Consider the following 19,612-nt stretch of genomic DNA (forward strand, 5'->3'; position numbering starts at 1 on the left):
ATAGAATTCCCCTTACCTCCATAATTTCTCGTCCTGCTTTTTTTTTGCTTGATTTGCTCTTCATATCAAGGGGAACTGCAATAACAGCAATCCGGTCTAAAATGCCCTCACTATTTTTCTAAGTATCGCAGGATTGCTATTATGGGCAACATGACGGGACTCTTCATAGGGGCCCAGTAGGCAAGGTTGAGTCTTCTAATATCCTCGCTTGTTTCGTTTCAGTCACGAGGACACAATATTGTGGCCCTCTATCCAACGGGCGCGCTTCATTCTTCAAGATCTTTTGATACATACGGACATTCAGGTTCCGGCAACAATATGGCTAACTACCTTAATTCACTACCTAATAACATGATCGTTCTCGTCTCAGTCCTTGATTCTGGCGAAACGTATGGAGGTCCCGCGGCCTCTGCTCTCGCAAGTGTGGGTGCTGTAGAACCAGTGCTCCCCCTTGGGTATCGGGAGTCTTGGGCACTGATTGGCTACAAAGGCGGGAGTAAGCCGTGGATTAAACAAGCGAGAAAAACAAGATATAATGGCCCCGCTGTCATATCAGCATACATCCAAGAGGTGCACCCGTAAGCAAGTCCACGATATACAAAGAAACTGCTTACTTAGTAGCCGACCACTGCACACTAAAACGGATTCGATTGAAACCTTTCTTCCACACTAACACGCGCGCTGGATCCAGCGAATCCGGTTACTTTTAAAAAGGCCGTCAAAAGTGAATCAAAATGAATCCGTATACTTTGGTCCTAAGTGTGGACGGTCGAATCCGTATCGAAATGAAAACGATGGCGTCATATCGCAGGCGCGCGCTGCTTTGAGCATGCGCATATAATAAAAATGACCTCACCCTGTACCTGCGTTTTCAAACGTTTGAATCCGTGTTAGTGTGGACGGCTGGATCCAGGCGAACACGATGCGAAAACGATAGTGTGGACGCGAATCAAGTTTTCGGTGTTTTCGGCGAAACGAATCCGGATTTTTTTTAATCCTTAGACTCCTTAGACTCACTGCTTACTTAGAATCACGAGAGACTTGGTTGAGCTCACCCACCTACCAAACCGAGGAGTCAGTATTCAAAAGCCAGTGCTGTAGCAGGCCTCAGAAAATTGGGGAGGGGGGGGGTACTCAGTCTTTGTTTGGGTTTAGGGGTGCCGCTGGGGGTTTTGAAACCTGACACTGTCTAGGACAACACCCTCAATTTTAGGACCCTGTTAGCAAGTGAGAGAAAGCAAGGCAATCAGATCGGCTGCGGGATCAGTGATTACGAGTTTTAGCAAGGCAACGAAATCGGTGCCCTGTTTAGCACAGCCTTGCTTGAAATTATGTACCCTGTTCATGACAGAGAGGCCTGAAATATATACCCTGTTCAGGACAGAGAGGCCCGAAATGTAAACCCTGTTTTGGACAGAGAGTTAAAAAACCATACCCTGTCCAGCTGCACGTCCCCGTATAGCCCATATCATCCCCTTCCCCCCCCCCCCCCCCCCCCCCCCCCCCGCCGGCACGATACTGAAACATCGAGAAAATATTTGGGGATACAGCCACACTATTTTTTTTAATTCCTTGTAATTTATTTATTATTGGGGCCCGCACCCCCTTGCGGCCCTAAAAGCACAAGACAAGCTCCACTATTGTATGGTTTAACTTATATTAACTCTTGGTCTGAAATGTCGGTTTATTAAAGGTAAAATTTAATACTTCCGGGGAAAATAAGCAAACCAGATCAAACATAACGACATAACTGTTTGTATGGCTTTCTGGCTGAAGGGATGCCAGAGCAAGAGATAGCGAGAAGGCAGGACAAAACTTTCTGTCTGAAGAAATTCCAAAAGCCAGAGATAGCAGGAAACCAGTTATAGATTCATAGAACATTTTTTGTATTTTCAGTGTATTTTAATCTTCAAAAATAAAATAGCATGTCACAAAACTGTTACATATTTATATTTGTTTAGTTCTTTTTAAATAATGCTTTCCTATGGCAAAACGTACACTATGTGGTTGAGATTCCGTATTCAATATTATTAACGTCAAGAGGACTGGACGATCCACACTTTCAGTGGGGGGACTTAATCATGGTCAACATCGTCGATCAAACGGCAAATGTAAGCAATGATTTTTTGGTATTAAATAGTAACGTACAATTTCTTTGTAAAAGTAAAAAAGCAAACAACTTGAACCGTAACTTCGCGAAATAAACACACTTTTCTCTTCGCTAATAGAAGTGAATGTGCCAAGAAAATGTCGGCGAAATTAAAGTATTTAAATCCCGCGAGATATTGGAAGGAATTGGTGGTGAAAGGGCGTAGTTGTTGTTATTTTTTCTTGTTGTTGCTGTTTTCAGTTTGTTCTTTTTTGGTGGAGGGGGGGGGAGGGAGAGGGGCTTCGCCTTCCTCTTGACGGCCAAATGTGCGCCCTAATGCCCCAGGCTCTTATAATTTGACCGTGAGCAACAGGTAACCCAAACAATCAAGACTATCTTATTCTTGTCCCAATAAAAAGTGCCTATGTGATTTTTATCATGTTGCAGATAAGTTGTATATTATTGACAATCAATATACCGGCTCATCTCATATACGCAGAGGGAAATTATATAAGAACTCGCACATTTTAAAATATAGCGCTCACACATCCAATGCCCCATAATGCATTGCAGCCAGATGGAAATCCAAAATGGCGGCAAATTCAGCTCGAAATACTTTGCTGTGGTTGAGAGAAAACTACCACGCGAATGTACGTCAGGGCTGGCTTGATGAATGCATAGACTTCATCAAAAGAACAAATAGTGTAAGTGTATTCATTAGATAAGTTCAAGGTCTCTGTATAATGGAATTTACGATTGTCTTGTGGTAATGTATCAACCCAACAAGATGGTCTATCACAACAGCGAGGTTCATGTTGATAAACACTAAAGACGTGGTATAGTTTTTTTGCACTTTAACAACAAAACGTCAAACTTCAAGAGAATGCTTATATAAATACTATTTGATGAGTGTTCTTACGAACGCCTTCGTTGTAGCGTGTAGCAGGAGAAATCAAAAATAGAAAACCCCCTAGGGGGGGGGGGGGTGAAAAGGGGGCGGTAAATCCGCCAATCCGCTACATTTTCGGGGCAAATCCGTGAATCCACAGATATTTTTAGATCCGCATGGTTTGACAGATAAACAATAGCATCGATTAAAATTCATTTCAAATCCGACATTGGACTGTCAAAGCCAGCCAAAATCCAAAATCCTCGCCCAAATTGTCAACAGGTCCATGATCCACCGTATTTCCAAAATCCGCCAATCCGCTGAAATAATCATCAAAATCCGTAATCCGTGAGCATTTCGAGGCCCAATTCTCCGATCCGCTAACCTATTAACCACACCCCCGCTAGCACTATGGTCCCAGGAAAGGGTGGGGAATTTGATTTTAACCCTAAAAATTTCAAAATTTATCCGGGAAGGTTTCATTGTTTAAAACCTTCAGTGTTTCAGTGTTTGAAATTATCTTTTAGCCATTTTACCAATAGGGTGAACAGATTTAGTCACAAGGATGGGCTTTGACAACACAAAAAGTACAACTTCGTTCCCTGTTCAGCCGAGCGTAACTATTTGTCCAATGGCCTCAGTCAAGGAGGCAAATGGCTGCTTACTTGTTTAAAAAAAGGTTAGCGGCCAGGGAAAATAGTTTAGCTCCAATATTTTGCCACATATCGAATGTAAGTGTACCCTGGCATAGGTCTACGAGATAAAAATGTTTCGGTTTTTGTATTTTCCTTGTGAATTTCGAAAGTATTTGAGTGCTACCGAAAATGGAACCTCCAACCTTAGTAGGGTGAGTGAAGCTGTATATTTCGCGAAGAAAACTGCCCCAAATCGTTATTAGACATACATTTGACAGCAACAAGACGTGTTCTAAGTTATAAGGCAATTCTATTGGCAAAATTTCACAAAAACTCACCACTACAATCCACTTGTTTTACCTCTAATACAAACAGCCGATTCCAAGCTATGAACAAGCTTCAAAACTATTGTCTGGGCTACCTGTGGTTCTAGTGTATGGTGGAACCCACTCCCAGGGGATGTGGGGCTCAGTAAAGTTTATTTCTTTAAAGTGTATATTTTATCACTCCTTAATCAAAACAGGTTCCACCATGTATTGGTTTATACTCAAGGTACCTATTTCCAATATTGCGGTGCTAATAATTCCTTCCTGTTTTAGGGTCGTTCTATTACTCAGCACCAGTTAAATCAGCTGGTATATGACAAATTCTTATTAGCTGACTTGCAAGAAATTGGTGAGGCAAGTTTACCCCAAATCGAGGATGAGGTTATGATGGTAGAAGGAACTTATTGCTTGCAGGTGAAGCCTATTCAAGAAATAGATACTGTCACACGCTTTAGGGCCAATAAATTGTTTATTACTAGCTAGTTTGGCTCTGGAAATCCATCTTGTATTGTTTGAGGTTGCCTCGTTTAGCTGAGCGCAAACCCTTTGAAACTGTAGAATTTGTTTTGCAGATTAATTCTGTTATAAATGTTGGACAATCAGCGTATTCACAAATCATGAAAATTAAAGGAAAAGATGACCCTGAAAGCCATTTGGACAAGAAACATACCAATGTAAGTTTTGTTTCATTCAACTGCCATATGTATTCAACTGGTTATATACCCATTGATTCCTCAACTAGCCTGTACCGGGCATGTATGGACAAGCCAAAAAATTGTTGTCCTTCTATGACTATGATTTTTGTTGCCTTTTCAGTGGGAACCAAAGGTGAAGGCAAGTCGGATGTTGTTTTTTCAGCTTTCTGATGGTGGGCAGCAAATTCAGGCGATGGAATATCAGCCAATACCTACCTTACAGGCATTGACACCTCCTGGAACCAAAGTATGTTTACAAAGGGACATGTCAGTGAAATGTTTCAAATATGCTTGACTCACACAAATGAGACAGAGAATCCCTTACTGCGTTTATGAATACATTAAAAAAAAATCCCCTGAAAAGGCCAAAGTCTTCGAGGTATGAATTTCGATATCACAGCATTCAGTGAAACTAATTTTACCAGGCCCATAGCCAGTACAACTACGAGGTAGGACAAGCTACCTAAGAGAAAATGGTCCGCTTTATGGTTAAAGGAACCCCACCCCCCCTGCTCAAAATCCTGGCTACGGGCCTATTTACACATTTAGTGTACATATTAAAAAAGGGGAAATCTGTCCAGAATGTGAGAAATGTCCATTGTATGGAAGCCATGGTAATATTTTTTGAATTCTGAAATATCTTAGGTTATCATCCAAGGGCCGATTGCTTGTAGGCTGGGCGTGTTACTTCTGACCAGACATTGTCTTGTACGCATTTTGGGTGGGTCCACAGAAAGCCTAGTGGAGACCAACTCGACATGGAATTTACTTCACAGCAGCATGTAAGCACTTTAGAATAAAAATTACAGACAAGCCCCAGCCCTAACCTTTTTTGGAAAGAATAATCCTTCCAAATATCATATTTCCTCAGTTAATAATTTTACTGGTTGCACCTCCATACTAAAACTGGCAACTTTGTTGTTAAATTTAGATTGCAAGTATCACGCTTGTTCTATTCTGATGGTCTAACATCTTATTCTGTGTACATGTGCAGGCCCGTACCCAGGATTTTTATTGGGGGGGGGGGGGGTGCAAAATCCGAAAAAGTGGACCTTATTTTTCCGGGGGGGTGGGGAAGGGGGGCACCACCCCCTTTGCAGTATCTTCATGGGACGTTTATTGTCGGATTTAGCTACATACCAGAGTGATTTATCTTATGCTTTATAGTTTTGTCTACAAATAGCACGTCTATTGAGAACTAAAAGTGGACCTTTGGCCGTTGTGGGGGGTGTGTTCGCACCCCCTGCAACCCCCCACCCCCCCCCTGGGTACGGGCCTGATGTGTGTTAATGTGGTGCATGCAAGAAACATATTCCTCAAGTGTCTTGTTTACTATAAAAAGAGAACTGATCTATAATATCTATAATATTTAAAGGCACTCTGTCAGCTACTAGTATTGTCATCCTAGCAAAATACAAAGTATGATAAAGCATTAATATCTGTCTGCTAAATTGGTTACTGCAGTCATGTACCATTGGCTGGGGGGTAGGGGGGTAGGGGGTGCAGTCATAGGTACTATTTTAAGATTCCTAGGAATGACCCACTTTTTGGCTGCCAGGGTGCCTGCTCATCCCCTGTACTGTATGTAGAAATAAAACACAACTTTATTTATTTATTGCATAATTTCTATTAGACTTAGTCAATAAAGTATGAAACTTTGATTTTAGATGATTATTTCCTTACTTTTTTACAATATGGCTATGAGTTTTGAATTGAATTATAAGAAAGACGTGGCTTACAATGGATATTTATTACCCATTTTGAATACCTGTTGTTATGTCTCTAAAACATCAGTGTGAGTACATTGCTTGTTATGCTGGGCTCAGTAGGATAGTAAAACATTCGTCTCGCAAGTTAGGCACAGTCTTAAACTTGAGGCAAAATTTTAATATTTCACTGGTTTCTTTATAATTGCAGAGGGCAAGAACCGCCAGAACCCCCAGCAGTTGCACAAATACTTGAAGATGAGGCAGAGAGCTCATCTTACAAACCATTAAACAAGAACACTCAAAATGTGTCCATGCAGTCATCAACAAGAAACCCCTTTTGTAAAAGTACTGCAAGAAGTTGTCAGAATTTCTTTGAAAACAAACATCAAATGAGCACACCTGGTGTAGACTCTAGTATTCGTGCAAACCTTAGAGTTACTGGAAAAGTTCCAGGAAATGAAAGGGCGAATAATAACTGGCCAAACACAAGGACATCTATTGGAAAAAGTAAACTGCAGAAAACACACTGCAAAAGCCTTCAGAGATGCGATTCCTGGGGAGAAAGAACTGATTATTTTGATGATGATGATAATGAGTTATTAGACGAGGACCTATTTTTTGATGACATAGAAGAGAATTTGGATTTTGATCAATTGGATCAACTTGAGAAAGGAGCTCTACCAATAAGGAATTCTGCATCAGAGAACATTGCAAGTCTTCACCTTCAAGAACTTCAGGATGTGTTTGAGAATATTGATGATCAAGATTTGGATGATTTCGAATTAGATAGTACAAATAATGGAAGCATTATACTGTGTGGGAAAACCATAAAGAGAAAAGAAGATAATTCAAGAGTTTGTAGCCTTGGAGTGGACACTGGAATTACTGATTATTCATCGAAGGGAAAATTCCCTATGAAACAAAGGGTTAATAAAGAAGATGAAATTTCTGAGCAGGTCTGTAAAACGCAAAGGCAAGCTTATGTCCCCCCTTTTGGAAACAGTATCAATCCAAAATCAGGAAAACATCCAACTTTTGGAAAAGATAGACAAGGGGTGTTGGAAGGTATGGAGGTGATTGATGTTGATCATCCTGGCATAAAACCCAATGATCAAATAACAAAACTGGACAAGATGGAAAGTATGGGACGTTCTTATTCACTTGAGTCTCTGCCATTTACCTATCTCAAGACTATGGAGCAGCATCTGCCATTTCAGGAGGATATCACCATCAGGATAAAGGTTTGTGCTCTTGATAAATTTTAAAAAAATCGAGTTTTCATTAGCAGACATCTTTTACCAAGGACATTTTGAAGTCTGTAGCAAAGCATTTCTGTTTAAAAACTTGATTATGTTAATAATAAAGTTTGTTGTTTCCATTGAAAATATATTTATTTGAAGCTGCTAAAATGGATTTTAAATTCTACCAAAGGTACTGTTTTTTTAATTACTTTCCATGGCCTAACCTGAGTATAATCATGATAATATCGTCTTGATTCTTGCTAACATTTTTCAGGCTTATGTCTCCACGCTTGTAAACCATTTCCAAACACCTGGAACTGGTTGGTGCGTCACTGTCAAGGTGAATGATGGGACAGCAGCGATGGACATGGATCTGGGAGCTGAGGTAAGGCCCGATTTTTATGTCGCACTGCTTCCATACCAAATGCAAGGCCAGATGCATACGGCGCTCTTCTTCTATGCTGAATGTAAGGATAAACAATAACAAAGGAGGAGTTGATCGACATTCTTTTAAGGTTGGTTTCCATATGATTGCACTCAATTGCACACTGGACACACATCCTGTAAAACTGTGAACACCAAAAATAATGTAATTTGTGTGTAATTTTTATTCTCTTTTGACGAATCACAAACGAGAATTCAGACACTGAGAATTGTTAAGATAAGTTCCTTGTTGACTGTTTGCATTACAACATTTTGAAATAATTTTGTTTCTTAAAAGGTACTGACAGAGCTCCTTCAGATGCCCGTGGAGAGTTTCCAGGTAAACATATTTAATAATTATCTTTCACATTTGCTACAATTAATGGAACGCAGAAAGACATTCCAGTCTGTTCGTCCTTTTATTTACCGGATAGGACGTCCTTTACAGGGTCAAGGCTAGGGACATGTGCCCCCCCTATTATACTAGGGGCGTTGCTGTGCCCAACAATATTTTATTACTGTTTCTGTATTGCCCCCCCCTTAATCTTACCTGGCTGCTACGGATTTGCTTTACTTTGTGCACTTTTTAATTTATCCCTCTTTTAGAACCTGATGCAGAAAGCAAGAAAATCACCAGACACTGAACTTCGACGCTCGCTACAACAGGTAGTAATTGGTATCCATCCTCGTTGACTAGTACGAGCCTTTACTGTTGATAATTATCGCACTAGATCGCCCTGAAAAGTCAAAATTTCTGGGTAAACATGATGCCTGACAATATAACCATATACGAAATAAAAAAATGAAGTCTGATGACCTCATGTAAATTTTATCTGAATGACCCATATTTTGTTCATTAAGTACTTTGTTTTGTTACTGATAAAGGGAGGGGTGTGTATATCCTGCTAGCCGACTCTCCAAGTGTGTTAATTCGGAAATAACTGTTTTGGGGGTCTCGGGATTCCTGTGACGAGCAAAAGAGCTCTCCTCCCTTCCCCCCTCCCCCCGCTCTTTATTTTTTGCGCCACGGAGATCCTGAACAACGAAAACACACAGGAGAGCCGGCTCGCAGGCTAGGGTGTGTATTGACTATTTTCTTATCTGTGCTTGCAGCACACGGAGCAATTCCAGAGGAACCTGAGCATGGTCACGTGTTTAATGGACGTATCATTTGTATGCACTCGCCCCAGGCCTGTACTAATCCGACTGCGTCAGCCCTCACGTGATGATGTCAAGATGCTCATGTCCCGGATTAGAACCACGTGATACCACTCATTTCCCCGATTAGAATCACGTGACACTGCTCGTTTTATTCTTTTGATCTGATCTGGAATTCATTTTTTTTTAGTCGAATAATTAGGATTTAGAGACTGGCGGTGCCCAGTCATGAATATTTTTCAATATGAAAAGACCGCCTTTTGGTGGGGTAAAAGTGTGATGGTGTGGAAGGGGTACATGTGTTCCCTAACCCCACCCCTAACCACGCCTCTACCCCTGTAATGCAAATGTGCAAAGTATTTCACAAGGGATAAGTGCACTGAATGGGTCCTGGCGAGTACGCCTTTTGTCCGTGTGAGATTCGGCCATTTTGGGTTTTACTCAAGCAAAAAATGCTTGATACTCTTGACGAGTATCGAATTAGTTAAGAAATATTTGCTTGAGCAATGGTGCACAGGTGGATAGAGTCCTTGTTGTCTCAATTCTCTGTGCGACATGGTTGCAGCAGTGAAGACAGGAATTTGTCATGTCAGGAACCAGATTGTTAAAAGCCGCATTGTCACTGCCTCGTACCCAGGCGTCTCAAGTCTTTAAAAACACGTGAAAGATATACTAGTGAGCACAATGAGTCATGGGAAGGTTTAGCGCTGGCGCGAAGGACCAAGGGAAGGTTCGTTCTACCCAAGCACCCCTGCGCGCTTAGTCCAGTAACGCTAGTAAGCGCCTGGGTACGAGGCAGGCATTGTCACCAGTTTACTTCCGGAGGTCCGACGGAAACCTCAACAGTTAAAAAAGAATCTATTATAATCCGGGATATTAAACAGGCCATCCGCTCTAAATTATCAATCACATCACATATTTCAATCAATTTTTTTTTATCATCACAAATTATCAATTAAATCACATATTTTGAAATATTTTTCGCGTTTTCCGTTAAAAATCATCGGAGATTTTTTACGTAATCGACGGGAAAAACAAAATTATTATCTTTATTAGCATACACCTTAACACCCACTGAGGATTTGTTCTTCGACACATTTGCTCTTTATGACTCCTACTGGGTGTTCGCTAGCAAGTTCTTAAGGCCATTTGTTAGACGTTTTTAAAAACTACAGCAGGTGAATAGGGCGTAATACACTTCTCAAGACGCACCGTCTAGACGGTGCGATGTGGCGACATTTCCTACACTCTTTCTACCTCTTTTTCTGCCTTATTTTGACTTTCGCGTTGACAAAAGCATTCAAAAACAAGCAATTCCAAAAGGAAGACAATAAGTACTTAAATGTCACAGAGAAGGAGACTTTCCATGTAGATAAGGTCTCGCAGTGTGCTGTTAAAAGCTTAAAAGACGATTCCTCACTTTCGTTTAACTTTAAAAAGGAAAGATCAAACGACGGGAAATACTTGTGCGAAGTGTTACGTACCGATAGATACATCAACTGGAAAAATTACACTAATAATGCCGGCTATCAGCATTACAACGCAAAGGTGAGTTTATTATGTAATTATATAATTCAAGATAATTCAATGGTAATAAACAGGGTAAACGGTTTTACCTTTTGCTATTTGGTTAGGAAAAACTGTTAGCGTTTTAGTTAAAGCACGGGAATTAGGATACTTTGTCAGCGATTTCTTTATAAAATAAACAAATCCCCAATTTGTGTTGAATATTTAACTAAGCGATAAAATATTTCTAACCTCAATCCAAAATGTCTCCTGCCTTCTGAGTTAGCGAAATTCTTATCGGTTGCCTCATGTTATATTTCTTTTTTCTCTTGTCTAAATACCCTAGCGATCGTTGTTTTCAAGTCTCGAAACATTTGAACCATAGCCTCTTTACTGTTCGTAACAATCCCGAGCCCTCTCCGAACCTAACTTCGTATTTAGGTAACCAAAAAAGGATTTCGCTAACTCAGAAGGCAGGAGACATTTCGGATTAAGGTTAGAAATATTTTATCGCTTAGTTAAATATTCAACACAAATTGGGGATTTGTTTATTTTATAAAGAAATCGCTGACAAAGTATCCTAATTCCCTTGGTTGAAGCACCATTTCATAATGCCCAAATACATGTCTATGCGTTTAAGAACTGTTAAAATCTTTGTACTACATTTTACGATAAGCGAAGTTTAGAAAAATATATAGAAAAACAACTGTATACTCTAAGTTTCCTCGGTAACGACTGTACAATGAGATAGCACTAAATAGAACGTCAAAGGAAAGATGAAATAAGAATCGCTTATATTTCTGACTGTCAATTTTTTCGGAAGAAAAACCTTGATATTCGAGGCAAACAAAATAAAGAATTAAGTACCAGAAATTTGAATTCTTTGAAAAAGGAATTTTTACTAGGAAAGTTGTGCTGAAGAAAACAATTTTTCCCATGCCTGCGGATGACAACAAACATATTGCACTTTAGATGCGAATGTTAACACGTCTAAATACTGAAATACTGCTTGTACAAAGAAAGCCTACATCTCAATGCTCCAGGCAGTATAAAACAAGCGGTAATTAACAGCGTGTTGCAAAATTCATACAGATTAGAAAAATTTTCTTAAACACATTCATAGTATAGACGAAAAACAAAGATGCATTTTTGTAGTCACATAATACAATAGATTGTTTACCACAACTGATATCACAGATAAAATCCGATTTGTTTAATTTGCATATACAATAGCACAGCGTTTACTCAAACTCTGAAGGTAGTCAGAAAACAGTTCGAGTTTCTACACATAGTCTCAAATTATGGAGAAGTCTGTTAAAATTTAGCGTGCGTGCATCCGAGCTTGCGTTTACCGGATGTACGCAGTCTATTAAAATTAGGGACTGTGCAACAATTATCAGGACAGGGGGGTGGGGGGAGGGTGGCCGTAAAACCAGAAGGGGAGTCGAAAAGTTAAAATGTTGCTAAGATAGGGGGGTCAGCCTTTACGCATAAGAGGGGGGGAGCTTACTTACAATGCTTGTTTTGTATCCCGATTTATCGAAAATTTGGCGCTCTTTGCGCGCATATAGCTAACAAAATGTCACATTCCCCTTAAAATACAGAATCATCGCAAACTTTGAGAAACTCTTTGCAGTCTCACTGAGGACCGCTCTGTTCTAAAAATCACTATATATCTCTCAACCCTTATCAGCAAAATGAGCTCGTTGTTTCTCTTAATGTTCCCTAGTCGCCTGAGCTCAAATTCAGAAAGCTCCCGTAAGGGGCGGACCATTTTATGTCCGCAAGATTTTTTTTTCCCATGTACAGCTATGCAGGATTTTTTTTTTCTTGGAGCTCATGTCTTTTTGTAGCATTTTTTTCCAATCGGCATTTTTTTTTCTTTTCTCGTCCTATATCTCTAGAATATAGAACTCAAATAGAACGTTGTGTTTCATTCTTTTTAACCTTCGAATAGATTGAAATGATAATTCAATAAACTCACTAGGTATAGGGATTATACATGGTAAGACCTTCGTGTCTTCGATATCAAGCTCCTACCATGTCATATTGAGTCAGATAAAATAGCAAAAAAAGAGAAGAGCTTCTTTTTTTCTTGCCGTGACGTGATATCGTATCACTTCACTGATACGATTATTATCCACGTCTTTTTTACATGGGTATATTATATAATAAATATAGCCATTGTATGTAAAAAAAGGTTTTTATTCTGGTGACCTATTAGCAACATGCGAATTGTTCTTGCAATCTATTTCTTCAATGGCGTTTTTACAATTCAGACGTTAAAGAAACTATAGTGGAAAGGGCGAGTCTCAACCAATAGAAACTTTCAAGAATATGTTGAGGAGAAATACAAAATACACATATCAAAAATATAAAACGCTTTATAAAGTAAAAAACATTAAAGCTTTCACAGAATTCTTATTTTATTTTTTAGAGTTCTTCTTTTCACACAATGGCTTTGCAACATTTTGTTTTCTTCATAAACTTGTGCATGAAATTTTTTTCTGCTCATTTGCTTTGCATGCAAATTTTTTCTTTGAGCTTGCAGGATATATATATATATATATTTTTTTTTAATCAAAAGCATCCATATTTTACCTGCCACGCCAAGACGACAAAGGATAAGATTTGTCACGTCTATGGTTCTGTGTTAAACCATTTTTTTGGGGGGAGGGGGGGGGGCATACGTAATTTTTCATTGTTCGAAGCTCATTTTACGGACCCCCTCCTCCTGATAATCATTGTACAGTCCCTAATTGAGAGAGTTTGCTCGTTCGGGTGAAACGCGCTTGGGATAAAAAACATAATAACTCGAGTTAAAGGTGTATTCGAGCTTTGAGTTATTCAAGTAAAAATGAAAAAAACTGCTGATTTGGTCTGAAACCGATCTCCCAAAAGCCGACGGCGTCATACCTTGGAAACTAGAGGCTCGACTGTTTTTTAAAGCAAAGCGTTTTTAGGTCCATTTACACCTATTTCAAATATTGCATTGTAACCCGCAGTGCTTCATGGGTATCAATTCAATGAACAAATAAGCGTAAATAAAATACAAATCCAGGTTTCGAAAGATGTAGAATTCTTGTTTATTCACATGGCTTTCACATAAAAGAATTGAGCCGCTTTTATGCTACCCATGAACCAACGCGGGTTACGACACATTCTCATTTCGACAAATTCTCGAGTGCAACCATTTTTGAAATATGTGTACCTGTGTACATGCTAACCGAAAGAAGATTCCAGCGTCTGGTTCACAGGGTAAGGGATGCTTGATCCTAACTTTTGATAACTGAGAATTCGAGCCTGGGCTAGCGAGGTTTTACAGCATTTGCATTTGTAGTGTGCGGTATCAAAATATTGAATTAAGGAACACAAAAATTACAAAAAATAGTAAATACAAAAAAAAAAATTAAAAAAATACAAAAATTAGTAAATTTAGTATAAAAGCGGGTCTATTGTGTGCTATATCTTTTTGCAAAAAGGCTCAGAAAAAGTACTGTGCAGTCATTATACGTCATTTTGTTTTGCAAGCCTTTTTGGTTTTAGAATCCTAATATTTCTTTTAAAGTCAGAAACTTTTCTTTATGAATAGCCTTTAAATTCCGGCTGTTTTTTTAAAGTTCATGTTATTAAGTGATGGCATTCGCATTGAACTGCCACCCATCAGCCTCCATTAGTCAACGCGAAAAATATTTCAAAATTAGATTTTATTGTCTTTTAACGGTCGAAGTTTCCGTCGGCCCTCTGGAAGTAAACTGGTTATAATGCGGCTTACCTTCAATGGTATGAAGGTATGAAGTATAACAATATAGTCATATTGCACATGCATGCTGCTTTTTCTTGTGACACTAAAATACTTGCAATATCCCACATTTTTGCCCGCTTTCCATCCGGCTATGACGTTTTCATCAAGTTCAGGAAAAGAGCATTTATTACAAACGGCATTTCGCATGAAATGCACTCGTATTTCGTGTCCCCGAAACAAGAACTGCACATCTGTACCCGACCCGTCGAGTCCTCAGGTAATGATTTCTAAAACGCCGCCATTTTCACTATTGCCTGAAAAGTGCGAGGCAAGGGGCTACATATGGGCTTTCGGGCTACATACAGGGTCTCATAGGGGAGTTTTTGCCAATTTGGCGCATGCGCGAAGAACGGGGGGAGTTAATAATACTCTGCAGTTCCTTTTTTATTTTCGTTCAACCAAAACGATTTGCATTGATTATAAACTAATCTGCATAATGTAATCGTTATGACTGGTGCGACCTTGTAGCACCGTTTAATCTCTCGCCGTACCATAGTCGCATTATCCGACTAGCCCACTCGCTCCAGACAATTGGTGCAGCCTCCTCATTAATTCATTTTCGTGCGCAATAAGCTGCGTGCTAACGCCGCATTATCTGTCGAAATTTTCTAGATTACACGATAATGCGAGCCTGGCACGCTTTACTAACCTCGATCGTTAGGTCATGTCGATAATATCAACTTTCGGCTTTGGCGTATCGACCGAGGCTTTGCTGAAAAAGTAGTTAATATTATGCCACCGTGTTATTAATTACTTTCCAAAATAATCATATATTGTTTGTTCTTGTTTAACTTATAATTTATGTATTTATACACCTATTTCAAATAACTCGGAAAAAATGTGTAACCCGAACTGCTCCATGGGTATCACGGTAAATAAGCGTAAATAAAATACAAATCCAGGTTTCCAAAGCTGTAGAATTCTTGTTTACATTCCTATATGATTATTTTTATAACTTATACAAGCATAGCAGATACAAGGATTAGGCAGTTTTTGACGCTACCCATGAGCCACCGCGGGTTACAACACATGGGTTCTCGAGTGCAACCTTATTTGAAATAGGTGTAATTTTTCATATATTTTTGTTTAGAGCGACTGCATATCACGGCCCTGTCAGCACGGTGCTACATGCCTCGCGCAGTACCCTTGTACCGCATACATATGCTCCTGTACACCGGGGTATACGGGAAAGCATTGTGAAACAGGTATATGCCCCATCCACACGCTATTATTAAATGTATCGTACGTTTACGTGCTCCTGTATACCGCAGTATACGGGAAAGCATTGTGAAACAAGTATATGCCCCATCCACATGCTATTATTAAATGTATCGTACGTTTACGGGCTCCTGTACACCGGGATGCAAAGGACAAATAAGGTGACAAAGTATATGATCCATTAAGAAATACTTTCTTTCTACCTTTCTTGGCCAAAAATAGCTCAAATCGAGGTTGCATCTTTCTTTTTATTGTTTTGTAGTAGGCCAATCGTATAACGTAGAATGTGCTTCTCTGAATCCCTGCTACGTGGCTCGAGGCTCGATATAGCACATAACAAGTAGCAGGCCTCGAAGGATTGAAAACATTGTGGCCACGTCCCTACTGATTATTTTCTTATACTTTGAAATTTTTAGGGGGGAGGGGGCACGTGCTCTAGTGACCCCCCTGCTACGGCCCTGTAGCACTATAACTGTCTTCGCAGTACTCACGAGTCTTATAGTGACCGAAATCTCATCAATCCTGTCTCGTTACTTGTTTCGTTCAGGTTGTGTTGTTCTTTGAATTGTTATTGTTTCTGTTTAACGATCATTCACTCCCGGTAAATAAAATACTGTCACTTTCTGACAGACAGCCAGGACATGTGCTTCAGGGGCGGTTAGCGTGAGGATCCCTGCACGTTTCATGTGTTTCAAAAGTTGGAAATCACGTTTCACGATAAACTGAAGACAACAATCAATCTTTACTTGGAAATCACGATTCACAAGCATAGATCACGATTCACGCTGATCGAATTTTGCCATTCACGAATCACTGCCAAGGTAGCAATCACGGATCACGGTTTACAATTTGTCCTTTTCACGATTCACGGTAAACACACGCAGTTCACGAAAGTAAGCCTTACCGCCCCCTGGTGTTTCTGCCCGGACTTCTTAATCTTCGCTCGCAGTTTTGTTCTAGAAAATACTGTGAACAAAGGACACTAGATAAACTAACGACGGAATTAGATCGGTTTATGGAATTGAATAACTATATTAAGAGGGGAATAACGTAGGTAGTTTTCTGAATTTTCGTGTAATAGTTTTCTTTCGTGTGCAGGAGGATTTGCTTATGTGAAAATTTCGCTATTTATTCTCCTAGTTCTCACCAGATACGTATGAATGCAGTAAAGTTGAATTCTCGTACACACGGTAATGGTTTCCTTTCATGAATTCGAACTCCGCGCTAGGCCGGGAACGCCACAGATGTATTTGATAAATCACAGCCCCAGATCTTCCGCCTGCAATCAAGCGCTTTTTTCATTTTATTTTTATATCTGTTATATTTCCTGTAGTGGCTTCGGATTTGTAGACTTTTAAGAACTTTAACGAGGCGTAATACAAAACGTGATAGCACGAGGGATGAGCAAGAGCACGAGCGAGTCTCAACCAAGGCGAGGGCTTATGGGTAATAACATAATAGCAGCTGACAACCGGATGTGAAGTGTCCGGAAGTAAACTATTACATTCACTCTGATAAAGCTTTGCTGATATGAGAATTTCTTTTCTACAGCTAAGTACATCAGTATCAGTATAACGTCAAGGGGACGGGACGATCCAAACTTTCAGAAGAAGAACTCGATCATGGTGAACAATATCGATCTAGGGGTGCCTGTAAGCAATGATTTCTTGATATGAAACTATTTTACTTTTTGACCCGAGCTTATTTGTTTTTTTTGTTTTTTTTCAAAGGCGATTGGGCAGGTAACCCCCTTATTTGTAATTGTCATAGAATTCCCCTTACCTCCATAATTTCTCGTCTTGCTTTTTTTTGCTTGATTTGCCCTTCATATCAAGGGGAACTACAATAACAGCAATCCGGTCTAAAATGTCCTCACTATTTTTCTAAGTAGCGCAGGATTGCTATTATGGGCAACATTACAAGGCTCTCCATAGGGGCCCAATAGGCAAGGTTGAGTCTTCTAATCCTCGTTTGTTTCGTTTCAGGCACGAGGACACAATATTGTGGCCCTCTATCCAACGGGCGCGCTTCATTCTTCAAGATCTTTTGATACATTCGAACATTCAGGTTCCGGCAACAATATGGCTAACTACCTTAATTCACTACCTAATAACATGATCGTTCTCGTCTCAGTCCTTGATTCTGGCGAAAGGTATGGAGGTCCCGCGGCCTCTGCTCTCGAAAGTGTGGGTGCCGTTGAACCAGTGCTCCCCCCTGGGCTTCGGGAGTCCTGGGCACTGATTGGCTACAAAGGGGGGAGTAAGCCGTGGATTAAACAAGCGAGAAAAACAAGATATAATGGACCCGCTGTCATATCAGCATACATCCAAGAGGTGCACCCGTAAGCAAGTCCACGATATACAAAGAAACTGCTTACTTAGTAGCCGACCACTGCACACTAAAACGGATTCGATTGAAACCTTCCTTCCACACTAACACACGCGCTGGATCCAGCGAATCCGGTTACTTTTAGAAAGGCCGTCGAAAGTGAATCAAAATGAATCCGTATACTTTGGTCCTAAGTGTGGACGGTCGAATCCGTATCGAAATGAAAACGATGGCGTCATATCGCAGGCGCGCGCTGGTTTGAGCATGCGCATATAATAAAAATGACGTCACCCTGTACCTGCGTTTTCAAACGTATGAATCCGTGTTAGTGTGGACGGCTGGATCCAGGCGAACACGATGCGAAAACGATAGTGTGGACGCGAATCAAATGATGCGTTTTCGGCGAAACGAATCCGGATTTTTTTTGAATCCTTAGACTCCTTAGACTCACTGCTCACGAATCACGAGCGATTTGGTTGAGCACACCCACCTACCAAACCGAGGAGTCAGTATTCAAAAGCCAGTGCTGTAGCAGGCCTCAGAAAATTGGAAGAAGGGGGGATGGCACGATATCCCCCCGGGGGGGGGGGGGGGGGGTGGTACTCAGTCTTTGTTTGGGTTTAGGGGTGCCGCTGGGGGTTTCGAAACCTGACCCTGTCTAGGACAACACCCTCAATTTTAGGACCCTGTTAGCAAGTGAGAGGAAGCAAGGCAATCAGATCGGCGGCGGGATCAGCGGTTACGAGTTTTAGCAAGGCAACGAAATCGGTGCCCTGTTTAGCACAGCCTTGCTTGAAATTATGTACCCTGTTCATGACACAGAGGCCTGAAATATATACCCTGTTCAGGACAGAGAGGCCCGAAATGTAAACCCTGTTTTGGAAAGAGAGTTAAAAAACCATCCCCTGTCCAGCGGCACGTCCCCGTATAGCCCTTATCATCCCCCCCCCCCCCCCCCCCCCGCCGGCACGATACTGAAACATCGAGAAAATATTTAGGGGTACAGCCACACTACTTTTTTAATTCCTTGTAATTTTTTATTGGGGCCCGCACCCCCTTGCGGCCCTAAAAGCACAAGACAAGCTCCACTATTGTATGGTTTAACTTATATTACCTCTTGGTCTGAAATGTCGGTTTTTTGAAGGTAAAATTTAATACTTCCGGGGAAAATAAGCAAACCAGATCAAACATAACGACATAACTGTTTGTATGGCTTTCTGGCTGAAGGGATGCCAGAGCAAGAGATAGCGAGAAGGCAGGACAAAACTTTCTGTCTGAAGAAATTCCTAGAGCCAGAGATAGCAGGAAACCAGTTATAGATTCATAGAACATTTTTTTGTATTTTCAGTGTATTTTAATCTTCAAAAATAAAATAGCATGTCACAAAACTGTTACAATATTTGGATTTGTTTAGTTCTTTTTAAATAATGCTTTCCTATGGCAAAACGTACACTATGTGGTTGAGATTCCGTATTCAATATTATTAACGTCAAGAGGACTGAACGATCCACACTTTCAGTGGGGGGACTTAATCATGGTCAACATTGTCGATCAAACGGCGAATGTAAGCAATGATTTTTTGGTACTAAA

General features: G+C 40.3%; 3 protein-coding genes across 7 annotated transcripts in view; all 3 read left to right on the plus strand.

The window, feature by feature from the left end:
* The window catches only part of LOC5504737 (fibulin-1), a 61,345-nt gene extending 59,409 nt beyond the window's left edge, over nucleotides 1-1,936 (plus strand). For 2 of the 3 annotated variants that reach the window (XM_048721378.1, XM_048721379.1), the window contains one exon: nucleotides 223-1,936. In XM_048721378.1, coding sequence (XP_048577335.1) covers nucleotides 223-582 — 360 coding nt within the window. In that variant the 3' untranslated portion in view covers nucleotides 583-1,936. The remainder of the gene's footprint in view (nucleotides 1-222) is intronic. The other variant, XM_048721381.1, reaches the window with a different exon arrangement.
* A 700-nt stretch (nucleotides 1,937-2,636) lies between these two features.
* On the plus strand, nucleotides 2,637-9,840 carry LOC5502878 (recQ-mediated genome instability protein 1). 3 transcript variants are annotated; one of them, XM_048721386.1, is made up of 10 exons: nucleotides 2,637-2,793; nucleotides 4,213-4,353; nucleotides 4,512-4,613; nucleotides 4,756-4,881; nucleotides 5,280-5,416; nucleotides 6,552-7,584; nucleotides 7,859-7,969; nucleotides 8,306-8,347; nucleotides 8,614-8,673; nucleotides 9,121-9,840. In XM_048721386.1, the coding sequence occupies exons 1-10, from the start codon at nucleotides 2,680-2,682 to the stop codon at nucleotides 9,271-9,273; spliced, it is 2,019 nt and encodes a 672-aa protein (XP_048577343.1). In that variant the 5' UTR covers nucleotides 2,637-2,679; the 3' UTR covers nucleotides 9,274-9,840. The 3 variants fall into 3 exon arrangements, with proteins under 3 accessions (XP_048577343.1, XP_048577344.1, XP_048577345.1); XM_048721387.1 differs by having other exon boundaries at nucleotides 4,213-4,293; XM_048721388.1 differs by lacking the exons at nucleotides 2,637-2,793; nucleotides 4,213-4,353 and adding an exon at nucleotides 3,172-4,165.
* A 283-nt stretch (nucleotides 9,841-10,123) lies between these two features.
* On the plus strand, nucleotides 10,124-19,410 carry LOC116610342. Its single transcript, XM_032371163.2, has 4 exons — nucleotides 10,124-10,713; nucleotides 15,567-15,681; nucleotides 17,246-17,346; nucleotides 17,680-19,410. The coding sequence occupies exons 1-4, from the start codon at nucleotides 10,393-10,395 to the stop codon at nucleotides 18,037-18,039; spliced, it is 897 nt and encodes a 298-aa protein (XP_032227054.2). The 5' UTR covers nucleotides 10,124-10,392; the 3' UTR covers nucleotides 18,040-19,410.
* Nucleotides 19,411-19,612: the final 202 nt, after the last annotated feature.

Source organism: Nematostella vectensis, chromosome 14, assembly GCF_932526225.1.
Source record: "Nematostella vectensis chromosome 14, jaNemVect1.1, whole genome shotgun sequence".
NCBI lineage: Eukaryota > Metazoa > Cnidaria > Anthozoa > Actiniaria > Edwardsiidae > Nematostella > Nematostella vectensis.

What these genes read in the sequence shown, in the direction of transcription:
- LOC5502878 (XM_048721386.1), top strand. Translation starts at nt 2,680, where the DNA reads ATGGCGGCAAATTCAGCTCGAAATACTTTGCTGTGGTTGAGAGAAAAC. An exon ending in ACATGGATCTGGGAGCTGAG is followed by an intron (nt 7,970 to 8,305) that starts GTAAGGCCCGAT and finishes GTTTCTTAAAAG; the next exon opens with GTACTGACAGAGCTCCTTCA. An exon ending in TTCGACGCTCGCTACAACAG is followed by an intron (nt 8,674 to 9,120) that starts GTAGTAATTGGT and finishes CTGTGCTTGCAG; the next exon opens with CACACGGAGCAATTCCAGAG.
- LOC116610342 (XM_032371163.2), top strand. Translation starts at nt 10,393, where the DNA reads ATGTGGCGACATTTCCTACACTCTTTCTACCTCTTTTTCTGCCTTATT. An exon ending in ATCAGCATTACAACGCAAAG is followed by an intron (nt 10,714 to 15,566) that starts GTGAGTTTATTA and finishes ATTTTTGTTTAG; the next exon opens with AGCGACTGCATATCACGGCC. An exon ending in ATATCGATCTAGGGGTGCCT is followed by an intron (nt 17,347 to 17,679) that starts GTAAGCAATGAT and finishes GTTTCGTTTCAG; the next exon opens with GCACGAGGACACAATATTGT.